Source organism: Fopius arisanus, unplaced genomic scaffold (genome assembly GCF_000806365.1).
Source record: "Fopius arisanus strain USDA-PBARC FA_bdor unplaced genomic scaffold, ASM80636v1 scaffold00012, whole genome shotgun sequence".
Classification (NCBI taxonomy): Eukaryota; Metazoa; Arthropoda; class Insecta; order Hymenoptera; family Braconidae; genus Fopius; species Fopius arisanus.
In genome coordinates, this window is record NW_011887751.1 from 668,277 (window position 1) to 691,205 (window position 22,929).

Consider the following 22,929-nt stretch of genomic DNA (forward strand, 5'->3'; position numbering starts at 1 on the left):
CCCACCACCCCATCCCCCAACCGATCCGGTCTTCTCTATTTTTATCGTTATCAATCATTTGATTATACTTCCTACAGCTCGTTCATTATTTCGATTTCCATTCTCAATGACTCAGTCACTTTAATCACAATGAGAATAACTGCATGAATATTCTCACCGTGGCAATCGGTAAGAGCTTGTAATTCGATTCTGTCGACTTCTCGCACGTGCTTCAGATGGAGAAGAGAAAAAAAAAAAACGAAGCGGTGAGTTTATTGGAAAACAGAAAGGTTTTCTCGTTCGAAAGAGATAAAAACAATTGAGGAGTGCTCTCTCGACCCCGAGAATGAAAAGTGGTGGAGGGGAAAAAAATTGAGAGAATAAGGTCGCGATAAAATTTGCATTACTCCCAGTTTTCCCTTCAATCGAAAGAAAGAAAATTGGAGGTGGAAAAAAAAAAGAAGGGGGAAGAAATCTGTGGAAAATGAGAACGTAGAAACTGGGCGGAAAGACGGTGGAATGGGAATGAAAAATGGAGGGAAAAGTAGAGTGCATAGATATTTAAACATCGAACCCGGTTATCGAAGCCGGTGCACCGGCCTCGGGCGAAACTTCCTCTTCCAGGTAATATTCCGTTGGGAATTGTTTTTTAAGGGCCCCTGTGATGTCTGGTACCTCCAGGGCACTCGGATAAAGGTATGTTGGATCTTTGAATTTTATTATTATGATAATTACTCGAGATAATTGAATGTCCTGCAATTATTACAATTATTGTTGGCAGTGGTATTTCGACAGGGATCGGTATGGGGGAGCGTGTGGGTGGTGACGACGATGGAAATTCAATCTGGTTGGCACGCCTGGAAATTGAAGAGAGAACTATCCAGCGTTCCCAGAAAACGATGATCTGCACTCGGGGAAAAAGAGCCAAAGAAACGCCAGAGTTGGACGCTTTTTTTTTTTCTTCTCTTTTTTCAACCCTCCACACCCCTTTTTATCCTATCTCTATCCCTCTTCAAACTCCTCATATTGGTGGATAGCAAAGAGGGGCAATTCACTGAAAGATTCTCGTGGTTTTCATTCCCAATCTCCCTTACCCACTACTTCATCGATCGATTTCCACTCCTTGGGTTGCGAGCCAGATATCACTTTTTTCCCATCACTATCGGATTTACGTTAATTCGATTCGTCGATACTTCCCAGTTGTCGAAATATTAGATATTAGAATTAGATGTCTCGTGGTTTCGAGAATGGAGGGAATTTATTTGAGGACTTGTCAAGATGGCGGCGGCCCACCTCGCGTTTTTAAACAATTATTAAAATTATTTATGCTCTTCAAATATCCTCCAGTTTATTTCATCGTACTTCTGTAGAGTGAACAATTTTTTTAAGCCATTCTGGGAATTTTTTTATTCCTTTTTGCCTGAGAAGTCATGGAACAAACTTTTTCCCGCATTTTGTGGATTTTTTTTTTACTTCGGAGGCCTCTGGGAATGCCACAGCGTAAAGATTGAATAGATCACCCGCCGACTGGGGGACAAATTTCAGACTTGAGAAGAATAGTCTGAGCGTCACTCAAGATTTAACTTTGGTCTCGGGCCCAAGATCGGAGTAAATATCTGGGAGCTACAAGTGGGAGATTTTCTCACCCCTCCCAACCACCCCCTCATCCCTTTTTTGGTACATCCTCTCTTTTTCAACTAGCACACATGCACAGACGTCTTCGATCCACTCCTCTCAACCCACCCCCTGGCCTCTTCAGCTTGGCCTTCTTTTTCTACTTTCTCACAACTCTCTTTTACCTCCCTCCACACACGTTTGGAGTTTGCCAGTTCGCAAAAGTATCGAATAGCTGTGAGCGCAATGGAAGCTGAAAGGTTTCCGGTATGGCAGAAACTTTTGACTGACGTATCTTCGCATCCCCCTGCCTTCCAGCATCTTTTTTTCCTCCACTCCACATCCTGACAATTTTTTCTCCAAGTCCTTCTGTCGCGGCTAAAACTTGGTTTCATGTCCGGGTGAGGCGCCTCCTCACAAATTTTTCATTCGTCTTTATCCTTTTAAAACGAAATTCGTTCCCGAAAATTCGAATCTCTCATAATTCCTCCATCATTCCACAAACCATCACTTACTCCCGAGATTGTAAAAACCCCGTGGACAAAAAAAAAAAGTATTACAGACTGAGTTGAGCGTGTCAGCAGAGATGCCAGATGGATAAAACGTTTGAGTTTCCCGTGGCAATATTGGCCCTCGGGTTGTGCCGAATGCCGTTGACGTTGTCGAAGAGATTTTTGACAGGTGGCATTATTAAAAAATCCCCCTACCATCGACGTTCACCTCTCCTGGCAAGAGTACAGCCCGACTATTGAAACAAACCGGTCAAGTCAGAGTTTTCAAATCTATCGACACACTGTACAGAGAAATGTCCCTCTTTTTCATCGGCCCGGCTCGAGCTATAATCGTTAAATACCTCTGGGAGGACCAATACGTCTCTATGAAAAAAAGTTAAAATAGGTGTACGTCTATCTGGTTTAATCCCTCGTCTTTTTCCCCCGCGAAAATTCGCGAAATGCCAAATTCCTCGACTTCTCCGCATTCTACTTTATTTCTTTTTCAACACAAGACAAATCCACTGCACCTCAATATTTCCGTGCACTGGATTTTCACCGTGTGCTCATACATCTTCGGAGGTAAAGGTAGAATAAAAAAAAATATTGAGAGCAGCTGGTGCGAATATTAAAAGCAATCGCTCAGTCTCGAGTAATAACTGACCCCCAATGGACATCATAAATTCAGTACTCGCGTTTAATTTTTAACTCGCTGTTACCCATTGATGAACATCATTCGAATTTTTTCGGGTTGACGGTAAAAATTCATTCTCTAGGATAAAATTCACACGGCGAATGTGAACTAGTACCTGCAGATCAATTCCACTCAGTATTTGCCTTCAATTTACGTCGAATTAACCCTATTTGAGTCAAGTAAACTTACTCCAACATCTTCCGGAGTTGAATTTAATAATAACTAACAGTGGGAACATTTCTCGTTATATCTCAGACAATTTAACACAACTGTAATTACATTCGGCTGTATTAACATCGGTACGTCCAACTGATTTCCATCTACCCGCGGGAGCTATTCCATTTCGCTCTTGTATCATCCGATATTCCAAATGATTCGAATCAAATCGATAGACTTTTTCATCAAGATTATCTTTGCTACAACCCAGAGATTAAAAAATCCCCCATTACCACTGGCATTTGTAATTAAAATTTCTCCACACGTTTTGGAGAGCATTAAGACAAAAAGCTAGTGCCGGTAACTGAGTACACGTATAAAATCTGTCTACTTAATTTATCGTTTGCGGATTTTTTTTTTTTTTTGGGAAGTTAAACATATTTGAATTACCCCGCACGGTATATCGGTGTTAAAACGCAACCTTTATGGAGGGCTGTAAAGTGAGCGGCGTAAAGACGGATAATTATTACAACTACTTCAAAGAAGATTTATTTCACCGGGGAGAGAAAGAATTTTTATCTCCCGACATTTATCCCTAAAGTTCAGGATTTTTTAAACGGGCAATTCAGAAGTGATTACAAGTAATTGGTAATAATACTACCCCTCAAAATATTTAAAAAAAATAGTACACGTTCAAATATTATAATGTGAATATATTGTGGTCTTTTTGTTTTTGTAATGTTGAAATATTTTTTTGTTGTGATTTTCACGGGAATATTTCGAGTGTTAATTTGATAGGTAACCTTGAATGGGAATTGTAAGAAATTGAATTATGAAAAAAAAAAAACAATAGTCCCCTCATTTCCCTTCCGAAGTTTTGATGAAGTGCGGAGTCACGACAATGGAAACAACGTCGTGGACAAACAATGACAAAACAATTAGGCAACTCATAACTGCCTGACACAGAGATTCTCTGTACGGGCTGTCTCACTCCTACGGAACCCATCGTCCAGTTAGACAAACTGGACTGGGTGGGAAATTCAGGGGGTTTGTACCAGGAGTTGCGTCAAAGTGTCACCAGCAACGAGGAGAGCCACCAGACCGAAGTGAAATGCGAGCGTGCATCCGGCATAATAACCCTCATAGACCCCCTCCTCATCATGCATCACCAAATTATCTCAATTTTCCCACTAATTTCTCAAGAAAAATGACATTTCCCCTCAAACTCCCACCCATCCCCGAATAAAAATTATTTTCCACCGTTTTTCAAAATTCTTCTGATTATTTTTGTCTCCAAATTTTAGACAATTGAATTTCATTGATGATTCTCTCTGGTAGTTGTTTATATAAAAAACAAAACATTATTCTGTTGAATTAACCCCACGATAAACTGACAGTTATGAAATTCTTGTTTTTTAATTATGAATTTTTTTTCGTGGTGCAATTCTATTGGGCGATATTTGGGTCGGAAGAATAATCCCTTGAATACCACACGGAGAGAAATATGTACGAAAAATTACTGGTCTTGTATTAGTAAACGCGGGATGTGGCACTGCACTGATGAAAAGTCATGGGAAATTTATGAAAAATTACGGCAGTTCTCCGGAATATTTACTGCGCAGGGCAAAAATTACTGGACTGATCCTCAATTTTCTCCGAAGTTCATTCGATGTTCTAAAATGTACTGCTGAAAACCTGAAATATTCGTACTAGTTATTCACTTTTTACTGCACTTCCAGTAAATTTTACTGGCTTCCCAGTAAATTTTACTGGATTTCTCATTACTTTTCGTCGCGATGTTCGACGCTTACTGCGCAGTCCGGTAATTTTTCAAGCAATTCTAGTACGAATTTTTCATTCAAATTTCTCTCCGTGCACAGAAGCCTGAAAAACGTGACTCCTTCATTTGGTTGCAACTCGTGAAATTACAAGTGATTACCACAAAATGGGAGATTATTTTTGATGTACGAACGAGAGTTTCTGGATATTTGAAAATTTTCCACCAACAGTTTCACTAGAAAAATCGAATGGGGCTTTTTCTGAGATGGAAAAGCGAGGTGATAACACCTTGTATATTATTCCCAGCACAAGCTGGGCCAATCAGGCGACAATGGCTCGTAAATTTCGTACCAATCACGGTGAGAAGACGGTACGTGACCAAAACCCCCACCAAAGATCCCAACGTTTTCAGTCTATTGCTTATGAATTATTAAAGGAGAAGTGCCGGAGCTACGGTTTAACATTCCTTTTGTCTCTCTCCAAGTCGACGAGAGATATCCACTAAAGAAAAACATAATTGCAAGACTCAACGTCATTGGATTAAATAAAAAATTAACAATCGTAAAAATAACTCCTCGTAATCCTCCCTTCACTCAACAATTCTCCAACTAAAATAGCCCTCACCTCCTCCCACTCAAAACTTTTCAAGATAATTCCAGGTTTACGTTTCCGAGGTAGAAACTGTTTTGGTAAATTTACACTCATTCTCCCGTTCACCTCAACAAGAGGGAATTGGTGAAAATTGGGTCTCTAACGTATACATTAACGTGTATTCACGATCTGGGGTATTTTCTCTGTTTCACTTTGCTATGGAAACGAAAGTTACTTTCACGTAATCCCGAGCTACTTAGGAAAGTATCTGAGGACTTGCCAGAGGGGGATCGAAGTTTCAGGGTATGTGGAAATCACTTTCAGGGAGAGATAGAGTACAGCTAAGATCTTTTGCGCTGATTCCAAACCCATTCAAGGAGAAATCCAAATGGACGAAATTCACATTCTGTTATTTTTCATTTAAACTTTTTCTGCACGGAGAGAAATATACGCGAGAAAATTACCGGTCTTGGATTAGTAAACGTGGGGTGTTCCACTGGACTCATGAAAAGTCGTGGGAAATTCATAAAAAATTACTGCAAGTCTCTGGAATATTTACTGCGCATGGCAACAAAATTTACTGAACTAATCCTCAATTTTCTTCAAAGTCCATTCAATATTGTAAAATTTACTGCTAAAAGCTGAAATATTCGGGGTAGCAGCGGATTTAATAATGGACGGTTCACTTTTTTTTTCGTATCAGTCATTGATTTTTCACGGCACTTCCAGTTAATTTTACTGGACTAATTTCCAGTAATTTTTGAAGCGATTCTCGTACGAATTTTTAATGTAAATTTCTCTCCGTGCGATTAATTTTTCAAGAATTCAGACTCAACTACAGTCAAATGACGCATTCACTCTCCGATTTTTTCCCCTCGGCTTTATTTTTAAAATCCCGAACACGAGGGGTTGCTTTTTGTCTGGGTAACGCGACACTCACCCCCGCGATCTTCTCCTTAACTTATGTGGTGTTTGAAATGGCCCTCGAGAAAAGCATGTGAGCGATGGAATGGTATAACGCGACGGAACCCTTCACCCCTATCGACCCAATGAAAAAATACAGCTCGGTGGTGAAAAAAAAAAATCACAAAAAAGGAAAAAAAAAAACCTCCGAAAAAGATAAACGTAAACCACCGAAATGACTCTGGACGCTCAAGCGTTCACCGGGATTGATAACCCAGCAAGGGTTGGACTTTTTTCAACCCCCGAGATAAATAAGGCGACTCAAATCGGAGGGGTTGCTAGGAGAGGAGACAAATTTTCCAGACGTACGTCTTTATCTACCCGCGGGCCATTTTTTCCCTCCTTTATTTATCTGGCAACACCGAATTGCCACTAATTACTGAATGCCCGAGGGTGATTAATCAATTACTGCCGGAGTACCCAAGAGATATTCAGTTTTATTTGAATTTCTTTTCAATTTTCTGTCACGTCGGGGTGAAAATTCATTTTTCCACTGATCAAATCCCGGATAAAAAAATGTAATCGGAATATTTTTCCAAATTTTTAAAAAATTTTTGGAAGACTTTGTAGAAAATTTTTTTTATGAAGGAATTTTATTTTTGGGAAAAGTTTTGAAAAATTTTGCAAAAATTTAAATAGAAAATTTTTAATTAAAAAAAAATTAAGAAAGTAAGAAAACAACAGTATTATTAAAAAACATTATATGATGAAAAAAATTTTCCGAATCAAATTTTTGAAAAATTTTCCAAAAAATTTCCCAAAAATAGGATTATTTTGCTTTCCAATTTTTGTTTTGTTTCAAAAAAAAAATTCGGAAAAATTTTTAGAAATTTTTGGAAAATTTGGAAAAAATTCCGATTACAATTTTTTTTACCGGGGATGATTAGGAAAAATCGTGATAATCCGTTCTCCAAACACTTGTCACATCTTTAAACGAACGAACGAGGTGAATTATATATTTTGCATACCAAAACCGGGATGACATAAATCCATGGTCCCGGGGAAAAGCTAATTTAGGGGGTGAGATGGAGAGTTAAATGTGGTGGGACACGAAATAAAGCCGTTGGCTCATTCGTCGATATATATCTAGTCGTATATGCACCACTGGCTCTCAATGCTTCCCCCTCTCCTGTCCCTCTATTTTCCCATCGCCCTCCATTTTCCACTCGTGACCGCTTATGGATCATGCTAATTATTTATTCTCCGACCAACACCGCACGTCTCACGTTTCTCACGCCCTAGCTATTCCTGCCTCAATTTCATTGCCGGAAAATCATTGGGATTTTTCCATTCTCCCGCATTTTCCGTTTTCCACCCTTCGTGGTATTTTTTCGAGGATATTTCGGAGGGCGCTGGGGGGCGAAAGGTGGGAGTCGAGAGGAAAAATAGACATCCGGATGTCAAGGGGGTAGTTGTTGATTCTCTACACCATTAAGAGGATCGCATTTCCCGGAAGTCGGAGATCACAAGACGAAGCATTAGGCCAGAGTTTTCCCGGTTCTCAGATATATATTTTTTTTATTTCTCCTCGCCATTCACCGGCTTCCGCGAGAACAAATCGAGGAAAATGGGGGTACACTGACGAGGGTAACCCTTCCAACGGTTATTCAAGGTCGACGAAATTTTCAGGAAAAAATTGGAAATCTTTCGTCCAGATATTTTTAAGGGAAAATAATGAAAATGGAGGAATGGTAATTGATGAGGTTTTTTAATCTCTTAGGGGTTAAGGGGGTGGGGGATAAGTGGGCGGAGTTGTTTCTACGGGAATAAGAGATGACATTTAGAGGCATGGAGGAAAATAGGGGCAAAAGTGGAGAAGTCAGACAGTTTGTATTTCAAATTTAAAAGCATTCGACAATGGACGATTCTACCCTCTCTCTCTCTCGGTGTATTGTTGACTCTCGAGACTTTTCTGGATAAGAAAAGTTTTTCAACGGGGACACAGAGCATTTTGTAAGGGACTCCCGGGGTAATTTCCGGGGATGCTCGCGGTGACTCCGCAAAAAGTTGAAAAACCAATGGAAATTTGTATCAGTGGGGATTTATTTTTTTTTGACATGACCAGTTGAAAATTGAGAGTTGCACTCACTTTTTTGCCGTCCAGCTCGTGATTACCCTGGGCCAGTACTTTGTCGACACTCGATGGATCTGCAAACGTGATGAAACCAAAACCCCTGGAACATAAATATAAGAAATAGTAAATTACTCTAGAAAATTTACCACTTACATTAAACTGATTGTCGACACTACAAATATCGGCTGGGTCATAAATTTTCTGGCCCATCCAACAGCTGTATATAGTAATATCAAAGGACAGTTATATTTTTAAACCCGAGAAAGTCAGTGGAAGATAGGAGAATAGAGAGTAGAATGTCGGATAGCCTCCGAAGAACCGGACGCGAAGCGTTTTGCATTTTTCATGCCCCGTGGCCTGCCACGCCAGTTATTGAAAATATTTACATGTTATTTATGGGGCACACATGCTCCCTGAGTAACAAAACGCGCCAATATTCCATGCCAGCGTCCGTTCCACCCCTTCTCGGACTACTCTACATTATATCCTCTTTTTTTACACTCGCTATTTTTTTTTCTCTATTTATCCCTCCGCGAATCGTATACTCAAACGACCTAGAAAATTCTGGAAAAAATTCTCAGACCTCCGGAGGCACCTCCTATTTTTACCGATTTTGTTCATCATTTCTTGCGCAAGAGAAAATAGAAAAGAACAAGTGGGAAATTTATCTTATATTGGATATCTTATAGTTGTTTTTGCTAATAAATTAGCAAGATGCTTCTGAATGGTTATTTTATTTATTATTTTTTTTTTGTAGATGAGTTTTCATTTTTGTTTCATTAAATTTAATGATTCGGTAACAATGGACTTTTATGACCTAGGATTTAGGTTAATGGTGTTTAAATAAATTTTTTTTACCGCCAAAAGTGGAATTTTGAAGAAATTTGAAAAAACTATTGCTGCTGGGACCTTCATCTTGGAACTCTGTCAAGACGACATCAGAAATTTTTTTTCAGCCGTTATTTAATTGATTCGTATATTTTTTTTGAGTTTGCGTGAAAAACCGGAATTTCCGAAAAAGTAGAAACTAAAGAAAATGGATGGGCGAAATCAATTTGAGATATTTGAGAAAAAAAGATTCAATTAGGTAGAGATGAGGGTGAGCAATCAAAGAAAATGAATGAAGAAAAAATAACACACACACACCCATTCATATTGACAAAAAATGGGAAACTTAAATTTAGCCAATTACAATCTTCCATTCGGAGGTGAAAAAATTGAGAAAACATGGCGGTGCATTATTTTGAGCTGGAGATGAATTCCCTTGATCAATTAACTGAAATTCAGCTCGACGCCGTGCGTAATATTAATTAAACAATCACCCCTATCTGATGTACCTGGAAATGTTCGTGTGTACACTGGGATCATTTAATTTGTCACGTGTATATATGTGTTGGAAAGGGGTTGGAGGGTGTGAAGTCATCCGGTTTCACCTTGGCGTGAACACGGGGCAGTCCTGTCCACTCCACCGCTACTCAAATTAACAGGACCATGTTACCCCCCTCTCTCCCCCACCCATCATGTCCATTGCAAAAAATGACCATGTACTTTTCCGCGACTAGTCAAAAGTTTCCACTGAAAATTCTTGCAAATGACATTTTCATTCTCCGCGTAATGATGCAAATTACTTCCCCCGGTGATTTTTTTTTTGCTCGACAATTTTTATTTTTCGTCCCGGACTTTTTGATTTTGACTCGGACACATCCCGTGGGCTTGCTACATACCTAAAAAACATCCCCCCAACGTGTGGGTAGGCGAGTCACGTCTCGTTAGCGGCACGTTTTCGATATTTTCACGGTAGACGATATCGTGGAACGGGCGCGTGACCATTCGCCGGCCTTTTTTGAATTTTTGTTTTCTTGCTTTTTTTTTTTGAGATGAAAAAAAAAAGAGAATGGAAATTCCCAACGCGTTGTACACTCTACTAGCGACAGAATCAGGGACAAACGAACGTCCGCTGAATCGGCAGTCGTCCAATCAACATTAAAAACACCAAACATGAAAGCATATAGGTGTTTTTTTTTTTATCCTCACATTGACCTTTTTCGCACGTTTTTATTGCGATGGAAGTGTCAATCGCAGTGACACTGGATTTTCCCCCCCCTCCCGAAATCTTGGTGACTCGTTTTATCCTTCAAATATTTTTCCATTTCAAAAAAAAAAAAAATCTCGACAGTGAAAATTAATTCGAGATAAAATGCGTTTATCGGGCAGTGGAAAAAAAAATGATAAAGTTTACGAGGATCTGATGGTAACATAAAGCGAGGGGCCACATAAAAGACGTAAATATCGTGGGAAATAGCGTCGAGAACATTTTTGACGGGGGTGAAAATGGCCATGCCAAACCCTCTCCTGAGTTTATCTGACACACTGGCAAGGCCATTCCATTGCGTCAGTAACAATTCCATCGATTGTGCATGTGTCCTATGGTGGTATGTTCCAGGGGCAGTTCACAACCCCCGGAGATAACGAAACGCTGGATCAACTCACCCTGGATGCAACCATCGTGTCCTATCGGGTTTTAATAGTGATCCGGTACCTCCCACCCTTCATTCCACCCCTTCCATCCCTTCCACCCCTTCCACCCCTTCCACCCCTTCCCCCTCCACTCCTACCCAAAATGTATTCGATATCTCGTTTGAACCTACAATTTTCACTTTCTCGTGATACCACCCCCGACTTATCACAAAAAATATTCACCCCAATTTAAAAAAAAAATGTAAAACAATTTTTCGTGGAAATTTCACCTCAGGGTAAAAATAATTCAGCCCATGAAATTTATTTCTCCTTGAAAATTTAATTTTAGTTACAAAACAGGGATAATCATGGAATAATTTTCAAATTTCACCTGCGGTTTCAAACTGCTGTACTTGCCTCTCTCTCTCTCTCTCCCTTGTACAGTGCATTTAGAAACATTTTCCACGGGTATTTATGCCAGACAGTCTCATTGCGCTTGAAACTTACTGGGGTAAGTACCAAGCAGTTACTTAACTCGACAGTACCTACAGAGTATTGCCTGGACTATTGGCTAAATACATGCGAAGGGGTTGCTATATATTACGAGCATTCGGTTGTTTCTTGTCGGCAACTTTCGCAATCTATTCTCCTCTGAATATTCAATTATACCTCGTTTGCATTAACGTCTCAATAAGAATTCAACGATAAGATTAATCGAGCACGAAAAATTACGCGTTATCAGAGGGAACCCGCAATTTAGCTCCCTCCCCCCTCTCCCCACCCCCCTCCCTACCCTCGCGAGAGAAATAAAAACAGCATTCACCCCTCTCAGAAATATTTACAAGTCCCCATGTGAATTTATATCAACAGGTGGAATCTCTTCTATTTCATTCCCAATTTATTTTCATTTTATTTCACTCATGTTTACATTCACCCCATTCTCAATTTTTATCTCCATTCGTTCCAATCCCAAATGCGCATATCTAGAATTTTTTTTTTTCACCATGAAAAAATGAAAAAGAAACTGGAGAAATTCTCAATACTGCCAAGTCATTTTCAACCCCAAAATTTTCATCCGCTATCGTTGGACCGAATGCGATTTAAAGCGGTGGAGGAGGGGTAGGGATGAGGGGTGGAGAGGTGAAATGAGGAAGGGATAGAGATGAGAAAATCGTCGAGTCAGGAGTCGCCTCGGAGACTATCGAGTTATTTCAGTGCAGAGGGAATTTGGGTGGGGATAAGATAAGCGCTATCCGAGCCAACCAACCCCCAACCACCGACCCCTTCCTTTCTCTTCCTTTTATATATATTTTTTTCTTTCACCTTCGTTCTCGCTCTTTTTTTTGTGGGGAATCCATGAATATTAACGATTCCACGCGGTTACGAATACGACGGGACGTACAAAAGATTTTAAAACCAGCTCGGAACATGAATTTCAGTTAATTCCGCTCGGAAGGGTAGAAATTTTTTTTTACCCACACCATTTTTATTCACCCCCTCGAAATGTTAACCCTCTGTTTGACCCTCGATTTAACCCAGACAATTTGTCGGTCGTTTGGGATTTATAATGGAATTTTCAAAGACTCAGTTGAAAATATTTCTCAATAATTCTCCCCCATCGACTTGTGATGTTTCACCCCCATTGAAAAACTGCAATCGAGCAAATTTTCGTTGACTCCAGTCGACCCTTCATCGGGGTGTATAATTTTTCCCGCCACGTCAAAGAGGCAGACGCCTAGGGGATGAGGATCAATGAGTCGAGAGGGAACCGAAAAATTTTTCACCCTCTCTCTTTGTTGATACCTGCAGAGGCTGAAAGATGCATCTGACGAGGGGATGTGTGGAGGGGAGGTTGGCTCAGCTGGGGTATGAAAACGTGGGGTGAAATTCAAGCAAAACCTGTGGATCCGTCGAGTGACGTAGGTACATTTCTCAACAGATTTTCAGAGAGGCCGGGCAAAGCGAGAGGGAAAGAGGAATGAACACGAGATGGAATCACTTGACGCAAGAGAGAAGAGGCTGGTGCTACCGGTGTTGGAGAAAAAAAAAAAGATGGGGTGCTGTTCAAATGGAAGGGTAGTGTCCCTTTCTTCCGTCAAGTCTGTCGTCATAGCGACCCCTTGAACGCAACCCCTCAGTCACGGATTTTTCTTCTTCTCTCACGAGTGAAAATCTCGTGCAACTACTTGTAATCCTGTGAGTTACATTTTTTTCTCTGTCCTTTTGCAATGTCGGGGGGTGAGAGAATGAGAGGGCAGGAGGGATAAAAAGGGCGTTGGTGATGGAAAATTTTATTTCCGTAGAAAGACCCGGATCGATTGAAATATTAATACAACGAGATATTTTTGGAAAGGTGAACATAGATCTTTGGAAATAAATACGAGAAGAATGCCACATGTCCGGTCAGACCTCTTGTTTCAAGTTGGAATGCAATTTTGGGATTCCTTCATCGTTCCGGGCCAGCCAAGTACGACAGAATGGTTTCCACTGCATATAGAATGGCATAAGGGAAACAAGTACGGTCCTCTCACTCCCCCACCCCCCCACACTCACAACCTTTACACACATTTCTGTGTGTCAGGGCGAAATGTCGGCAAACTGGTGGCCTGTCTCGCTTTCACTTAAGAGCGAAAAGCTACGACCCAAGCATTAGTGCATACTTGGCTGAGACTCCCAACCCATCCCGCCTTCTCCTTTTAGTGTAGAAGGCTCTTGGCATTCTCAAACCCAGAGAACATCTGCCATCCTCTCACGATCTACCCCTTTTTCCTCCCCCTATACCGTAATTTTGAGGTATTTTATCTGACCACTTTCAATGTCACCTACGAGGTGAAATGGAAATATTTGAGTGAAATAATTATTGTCCCGGGAATTTCGGAATCCATGAACGAGAATGAGGATGAATTCATCAGTCCACCAGCGAAACCACTGATCATCCCCTATTTATAAAACAAGACTCAGACCGCGTGACAATATGTCATCCGTCGGAGATTATTAATCTGGAAGATTATACTGTTAAAAAATTACTCCTGAAATTTCGTCGTGACCAATGAGCAGTGAGAAACGAGTGCGATAGGTCTTAAACTTCTATCGAGAGTTTCGATTCGATTCGATTAGATACGAGTGCGCCCTCTCCCTGAAAATCCCTAGGCCGTAAAAATATGAAAATTCCCATTAATCAACTAAGTTCATCAAAAACTTTTCTTTATCACTACCATTCGATTCCACTGACGTGACTCGATGCATACACGATCTTTACAATGCCCCCCTTTTTCTCCCTGAGTGAAGGAACTACCGTAGCTACTTCGACTGTAGTTTAAGACCTGTTCGGCTGGATCGCGTGCACGAAACGCATTAATAACAACGTGCTTCAACCCAACGGCATTCCACCCCTCTTTTTCCATCTCCTCCCACTCTTTCCCCCCTCATCTCTCCCTTTTCTCTTTCATTTCTCCCCCCCTGTCCCTCGTACCCCTCCTCCCTATTTCCTACCGACGAACAATCCAAGTTATGTTCCATCTTCTGCTTTCTCTTTTTAGGCCTGTAAACGTAAATTTATTCACCCCCTCCCCCCCCTCCCCCTGCTGCCCCGGTGAAACAATTTACATTTTATTTATCGTGTAGGGTTGAGGGTGGATATTCGCTCGACTCCTGGGATAAAACACTCACTGACCTAATGGTCAGACACGCCAGGAAGAATCCAGGGGTTTTGGTGTTTGAATGGTCAGACGTCGAGGGGAAATTTATTTCGTCAATTATACGTCTTTTTTTTTTTTGTTCTTCTCCCTTTCATTTTACCTCGGCTGGTTTAATTGTTGAAGATTTTACAACCCTCCGAGTGGCTATTACAACCCCCAGGATATTGCTCCCAAATGAAAGCAAATAAGAGATATAATCGTTAGGTAAAATCGGCCTCTGGCACTTGGTTGGAAAATTCAGAAATGCCAGCGATTATCGTAAAGGTGAATTTTCACAGGGCGATATTGTTGGAACACGTATGGATACGCCCTGGTGTAACACCGATGATTTTTTTTTTTTTTCCTCACTTCACGGTGAATTAAACGTGGTAACCGTTAAAATGGACATTGTAGGACAATGCTGGGCTTTTCAAAGACTCCCCATCCGACACGACGGAAAATCAAATGTAAAAGCCCAAACAAAGGATTAAAGTGGGTGGAAGGACATTTCCTAATTTTTCTGAGTGAATTTTTACCGCTTGACTCGAATGTGTCGAAGATATCATTCTGGCAAAATGGGGGGTTATCCTCATTTTCTATCTGCAACTGCGTCGTTTTGTCCTTTTTTTTTCGGATAAAGGGTGAATTTTTTGAGGACTGTTGAACACTCTAGAAATGGCTGAAGGAAATGCCTTGTTAAGGCCAACGAGAATTGCTCCTGTTACAAATGTAAATGCCAGAAAAAGGGATCTTATCGTTCCATCCAACCCCCACACCCCCTCACACCCTCATCCTCACGTTTTATTCTTTTCTTTTATCTGGAAAATCTCGTCGCTGGGTTGAGCTTCTTCGTAACGTTTTTACGTTCAATGTGGCGTGAAAGAGAATAGAAGAAAAGAATTGAAAAAAAAAAAAAAAAATGGGGAATGAGGGGAGGGAAAACATTTTCTCAGTCACTTGGATTCGAGGGCAGTGACAAAATCGGAATAAAAATCAGTGATCAAAGAACAGTGATTAAGTGTCATTGGAATTGAATTTTTTTTTTTTTTTCATTTCAATTATTCTACGAGAATTTACTCCTCTCAATTCGGAAAATCGTTGACGCACTGGGGCACTCAATTCACCCCTCTGCAAATACTATTTTGAGGTGCAAATGTCCAAACAGAATTGACGGTAAATACACCCAACAAGCTTTTCCATTCTCCCTTACACAAGTGCCCTCTGAACGCCAAGTGAAACTCGCGACGTAATTGGATATAATTTTTGTGGCCGACGCATTAAACGAGTTACGAAGCGGTTGTTTGCCGAGCCGGAGGAAAAAAAATAGACGCGGTGATAAAAAAAAAAATGCTATTTTCGTGGATTTTTCGCTACCCATCTGGCATTATTCCCGCACAGTTCTCCTTTATTCTCGTCTCGCTCGTCATCACGTACTTGTCGTTGCCCAGTTTATATCCACCGTCCTATCTTAGCCGACTGTCTTCTGTATAATTTCAACCTTTAATCGCGCTTGTGAGCGGAATAAATAGACGATTAAATGCAATAAGGCAAAATAGCGGGAGGAAGTCCTTGTATTTTGCCCATTCATTCGAGGGAACACGTTTTACCTGCCGAAAATCGTCACTGGTTTATGGAGCGAATTAAATGACCGTAAAACCAAGCAGTCAAGCTTTTAAAGGTTTTCCACAGTATTTCGTTATTTTTTTTTTAAAAACTTTCCGGAGGGATGAGGTTTGCCTGAGTTATTAGACGTACTTTATGCCTGGAATACAAATGATCAACAAGTAACCGTTGACACACACGTCGGGGAAGAGGAGAGTTTTACGAGCTGGAGGTGGTGGATTACCCGGGGATAACTGATGCCTGGGAGACAGAGATGAGGAATAGGTGCTGGGAAATGTCTTGATTTTTTCGGGGCCCAGGGTTGTTTGAGGGTGGAAAAATAGGCTATGGCGAATGAATTATTGGATTGGGGTTGAGGGTATTTGATGGGTGGACATAGAGAGGGGAGTTTCGTCAGGTTTTATTACCGAATATGATGAATTCTGATGGTTGAGTTGAACTGCGTAAACTTGAGTGTTGGAGGTAATTAGAGACATTCACGGTTTCGATTTTTATTTTTCGAGATTGTTCCTGAATTTTTTCGAAATTTTTGAATTTTCGTTTTACGCGTCTTGCGATTTTGGCCGTTCGAGATATTTCGAGATATTTCGAGACACTTCGATATCGATTTGCTTGTGCCTTTTTATATTAAATTTCGAGATGTTTCGAGACATTTCGAGATATTTCGAGATATTTCGAGATATTTCGAGATATTTCGAGATATTTCGAGATATTTCGAGATATTTCGAGATCGATTTGCTTTCGCCTTTTTATATTGGGAATATAAGCAAAGAAATGTAAATCGTAAATTAAATCCTTCCTTCCATGTTTAACTTATTAAAAAAGGAATTTGATTCCCAAATTTTCACGATTCCCTGAGAAAAACCAATGATTGATCTACAATCGCACATTTTCTGTCCTTTAATATATAAGAACAATGACATGACCCCCAAAATATTATTCACCCCCAATAGAGAACTAGCATAAAGAATAAAGGACAATGGACTTGCCGTCTGATTGGTCAACGGGGGATGAAAATTTAGGAATTTGATATTAATGCGGGCGGGATGAAAACAGGTAAATGCGCAGTAACGATGGATCGAGAGTAATAAACGAAAATGACACGCTGAGCTTTGGCCTTAGGGAATGGAGTAGCATCGAATATAATAGAATGTCAGTAGGCGTTAGCACGAAAGCGTTAGCCACAACGCTTGCGGGCTTCCCCTATGTAGAAAGGCGCAAGGCGTTGGCATTGGAGTTTCGTTGGACGTGCAACCGACATTTTAGACCGCCATAAACGTGGACTACCCCCTGGTATAACCCTGCTGTTTCAACCCCTAGCCCTGCTAAATAAAGCTTATAACACCGAGCCAAGCTGTGCAACTCGAGGCTTTTCCCTGGTTGGCTCTCATGCAATTCAGAATATTCAACATCTTCTACTTGCAAAAACCCCCACCACTTGGGTTGTACCGTAGGTACTGTTGTCCGGGAGTGCTGGATGCTCGTAAAATGATCGTCCACGCACTCAACCGGGTAGTAAGAAATTTTCCACAAGATTTCACACTGTAACATCACTATTTTACACTCTTTCCGAGGTTTCACAACACTCCAACGTCTCACCAATGAGAATAATTGAGGGCAATTGGCGAATTAATGATCGGTCGTAACATTTTTCAAATGAAAAATCACCAGGTGCTTTTGAATTTTGTCGAGAGTGGCGAAACAGCGGATTAATTGGATCACTTCGGGCTCTTTCAATTCCACATCGAGACTCTCGGGGAAATTTTACCACTCCATTCGACGAATATGTACTCGGCAAAATTTTCCACCGGGAAAACTTGGTCAACTTGGGCCGTATAATCTTCGACTCTATTTTGCTCCATTTTCCACTGTCTTAATTACTTTGCTAATTCTTAAAATTCTCTTATAGCGGCAGGTCTTTTAGAATCCCGGCAACATTCAACGACTCGTTCCCCCTCTGGGCTCTCCACTTCGACCTCCTCGAGGTAGCTTCTTGAGCTTCTGCTGCTCAATCTCCCACTGGTTAATGATTATTTCAAATTGAAAAGGTGGAGAATTGCGAAACACCGAAACTAGCGAGAATTTTAGTTGAACAAGTTGAAATTAAATCACCAACAGACATAAATACTGCAATTGAATCATATTCCAGATTAAAAAATACCAGAAGAAGATGGAAAATTGAAAACGATGGAGAAATATTATTTCCATTCAATTTTTCCTTATCGTTACAAGATAATACCTGCTAATAACCTGCTACACATGTTTCTTATTTGTTTAATTAAAATTTTATCATTTTCTGCTACAGTTCTCGCGAAATGTCCCAAAACGTACCGTCGGTACCGCGACTTTCTGAACATGTGCTCTAAATAAATATCTTTCTGATGAGACTCGAGAAGCGCATCTGAATGGCGACGGTCCTAACAATTTCTGTCGAATTACCAATATAATCACTTGGTGGACGGTAATAAATCCCTCACCAAGGTCAAAAAATGGAACATTGAAGAAGATATTTTCACCATCACCCCGGTGTGATTTATGACACGAGAGAGAGAGAAGTGACACCCTTTGAAATAATAAAATTTTCAACAGCTCAATCTAACCTTTCACCGGTGAGTTTGTAAATGCAAAAAAAAAATAACAAGAGAATAGAAAGCCCTGAGCTGAACGTTTTAGATGCAGGTACGTACATAAGTCATAAATTCCCCTATCGAGTGAAGCTTCCTCAGCCTCCACTATTTTCTCCCCCAACCGACAGTAGCTGAAGGGTGAGCGGGAGATTCGTTGTTAAACTTGTGGCCAATAAATCAAAAAGGAAACTCGTATAAATTTGTTACCAACGTTAAATCGGACGTGAGGCGCCAGGCATTCCACCTCGCCCCACTTCGGATGCGTTTTCGCTGGTGGAAGACATTCTCCTACCACTTTATACCTAAATAACTATAGCACATCCTCAGACACACATAAAACACTGGTTATTCCTTGTGAATCGATTGCACCGAGATGGGATTGCGCGGTATAAATCTCCCCAGAAGGGCAAAAGCGGAGAAAAAAAAATATATATATATTTCATGATGATTTTTTATGGCACCACGAGAGGCCAGAAAATCCCATTAATATAGAATACGTTAACGGATTTGCGATACACACAATCCAATACCATTTGTCCTTTTTTTTTTTTCCCCTCCGAACAATTGCCACATACTCAGTAAATCCCATCACGAAACCTTCAGCATCAACTAATCGTTCTCCTCTGACGAACATGACGGTTAATTACACAACTAGCCGACGCGTCACAATCCCCCATTCATTCCCAACCCCCACAAAACAACTTGAATGTGTTTTAACGACGGACAATAGAAAGGGTTTCCTCTGTGTGGGTCGACGTGAGCCGTGCTAACATAGACAATTTCCCTTGAGCATCCAAAACGTTATGATATCGCTATATTATGCTAATTACAGTTGGTTGTGTAGATGTGGGGGTGGTGTGGGGGTTGAAGAGAAGAGGCATTTGAGTTGGAGTACGTGGCACCAATGGTGATGCTCAGTGGTGGCCAATGGTGCGTACGAATGACCGTATACTCGCCGATCCAAACTTCCCAACCACCCCCTCATTGCCCCCTCATCGCCCCCTCATCACCCCCTGTACACTGTGACGATTGATCAAAGCTGCTTTGGTTATGCTAATTCAACGTTTAACCCGCAAACACCAGTTTATGTATATATCCACGGCATACGACGCAGATAGGCCAGAATGATTTTGGAGAATCATACGGTTCAATGATGCGTATCACCTGCATTCTCCCCGGATGATAACTAAAAGGCTTATGTAGTGGTTATCACCGTACGCTCGATACGGATTGACGTGACGCTTTTTTTTTTCTCTTTCTTTTTTTTTACGTGAAGCCAATTTTTGGGGAAGAGCACCCGATGCGTAATCGGAAGGTCCCGGGTTCAAATCCTGGTCTGGATTATCCATTTTTTCAGTAATTTTTATTGTACAAATTATATGGAGAATTATCGTGTTACCCTTCCTACCTAATCCAAATCCTATCCAACGACTTCTTGGACGTCATAGAAATGTGGAACGCTATAAAAACTTCTGGTCTACGATGTAGAATAGACTGCTTTTCCCACTGTTAGACAAGTCGCGAGCAAGGAGGCAACAGATTTGTTAAGACTGGCAAAAAAGGCTGGGGCATATAATACTAGCCTCAAACAAGCGGATCTACAATAACTCTAACTTGAGTTCGGTGGCATTGGGGAGGCCAGTCCGACTCTCCGCGTTTATTAATCTAATCTAATCCAATGTAGAATAAAAATGTGGCTGATACAGGCACCACTGTATCAACGTTGTCGCGTGGTTGTTCGTCAGGATGAGTGAAGTAAAAATTTTGGAATGAGAAAATTCTTTGAGGATTGTTGGATGCAGGACATCCGATGGTACATGAGAAAAGTTCTCTCGTCGTGGTTTTGAGTCCTTGCACTATGTCAATAACACTTCCACACCCATCCCTTTCTCGGGGAATGATAGATTGGTCCACTCCCTCTTTTTCCAGGCATTCAGAATCCCCGAGAACGTCATTTATCTGGTTTTTGCCTGGGTCGTGGCTGGCCAGCGGTCAAGTGTGTTTACTGTCCGCTCGTGCCTCTTACCTTCTTCGAATCTCACTTTTTTACGCCATCAATGGTGGAAAAATGGTGGAAAAGGATTCTGGGATAGTTTTTAGTTCTTTCAGAAGACATCACGGCGATTCGTCGAATATCGGGGTACACCTTTCTGGTATACCCTGACGATTGAAAAAGTTTCTACGACTTTGGCGTAATGGTTACGCTAGCAGTGGGGGTGAATATCTTGCCCGAGAAAGAGGTACATGAGATGGATTTTAAAATGTAGGAAAAATTAAAGTTTGCGGGTCATCACCATCAATTCTAATAGTCTTTCAGGATAAATATCACCGAAATTGTTCAGTCCTCGGTTGAAATGAGCGAGAATGCAGTGTTAGCTCAAAATTTCACCGGATGTAACACAAACGGAAACTTTCAATTGAATGAAAACCTAAAAAAAGGGATATCCTTGTCAATTACCTAGAACTTTCTCATTGCTCGTAGTCCAGCTTTTCATATTACTTTTTTCCCGGGCGTTTTTTACTCGCATCGTTCACGGAATTGGAAGGGATCGTCCGAGCATAGCCGACTTTTTCTAGTCTACCTGCAGCTAATCAACAATATATTCCCCAGAAAATCCCTCGATTTTCACGAAAGAAACCGTGACCGCTCGAAATTTTATTCAATAACAATGTAACTCCTCAAAATATTGTAATGCAAATATATTACTAATCTTCCCGAGAAGATTAGCCTAAAAAATGGTACAACTCGAGATATTACGGTATCATTATATTGTTTTTAAAAATATTACAAATGAAGGGATTATTATATAAATTGTTTACTGCGCAGAGGTATTATACTGGCAAAATATTGTTGCCCTCAATTATTTTTGAAGCGATATCCCTGTGTGTAGGGGATTGTTGTGATTTGCTTGAGCGAGCTGGGGATTACTTTAGTGTACGTTAAGAAATCGATATATTTAGCGTACCATACTAATTACTGCCTGAGGATTTCTATCGATTGAATTCGTCATTCGGTCTGTGTTGTTGTGGAGTATCTCAGATGCGTCGATCATAACGCCATTTTGTCATTTGAACTATTAAAAAATTATTGTTACATTGAGGGACAATTGTAGCGAGTAAAAATTCGAGGGTAATTGCCAATGACATACCACCTATGAGGATTCATTACGTTTCATTGATTATTCTTATAATATTTCGAAATAATCTGCATCTTGTTGAAATATTTTCCAGCCGCAGTATTCTGAAGCACTAATTTCTGTTCTTATGTGATAGAAAACCAAATAAATAGTCAAGTGTGTAATAATTTTTCCGTCCTCTTTATTTCACTCGCAATTCCATCGTTACGGGGCACGCAGCCCCCAGACACATCTATTGCCGACACTTTAGAAGGAAAACCCAGAGTCCCCGAGATTTCCACAATTGTCGGGCTGGCACTATGGTAAGTGGGTTATTATGGGAAACCGTCTGTGTCGTTTTGGAGGGAGAGTATCCCTCCAACCCCTTGAATCCCTACCACGAGGAGAGACCTCCACGCGCACACCAACGTCCCGGAAATTGCTTATGCATTAAGCAAATGCCAGACGGACGTGAGCTTCTCCTAGTGGAGGTGTAATGGTTATGTGTGTGTGTAGATAGCACCTGGGAGTGGAAGAGACGACGGAAATCCCAACGCAGGATCTGTTGGCTTGCCAGAGACTTCCTGACCTCCTGTGGGGATTTCCACTTGCCCAACGCTAACATGACACCAACCGGGCTCCATCCAATTTTTCACATCTTCCCCCACTCCCTCATTCCCTCATTCCCCCCCAAACCCCCTCGCAAAACTCGAAATACTACTTGCCAACGCGTGAATTACGCGACAACTATCGCTAACTCCGCGGGGGATGAAAAATGAAAAATAAAAAATGAAAAATCACGAAAAAAAAGGAGAGTAACTAGCTCACCATCAGAATTACCCCGACATTGTTTCATCGAGTCAATAGCAAGATCATGAACTCGTTAAATGACCCAATCTCACTCCCTTTCAGACCGCAACCCTTCGCTTTGTCTCTTCCACGTTTTCTCCCTCGCGAAGAAAAAAATCCCCCGAAAAGACCAGAGGCACAATCAAACCGCCGATCGTCTCTTAATTGAATCCCAAGCCCTCAGAGATAAGAAAAGTCAATTCCGAAAAGAGTGCCCCCACTCCCCCCATCCCCATCCC

General features: G+C 41.0%; 1 protein-coding gene across 2 annotated transcripts in view; it reads right to left on the reverse strand.

Moving 5' to 3' along the window:
- Positions 1-22,929, reverse strand: part of Rbp6 (RNA-binding protein 6) — a 279,810-nt gene that overhangs the window by 131,221 nt on the left and 125,660 nt on the right. For both annotated transcript variants that reach the window (XM_011298954.1, XM_011298953.1), the window contains exon 4: positions 8,357-8,441. In XM_011298954.1, coding sequence (XP_011297256.1) covers positions 8,357-8,441 — 85 coding nt within the window. The remainder of the gene's footprint in view (positions 1-8,356; positions 8,442-22,929) is intronic.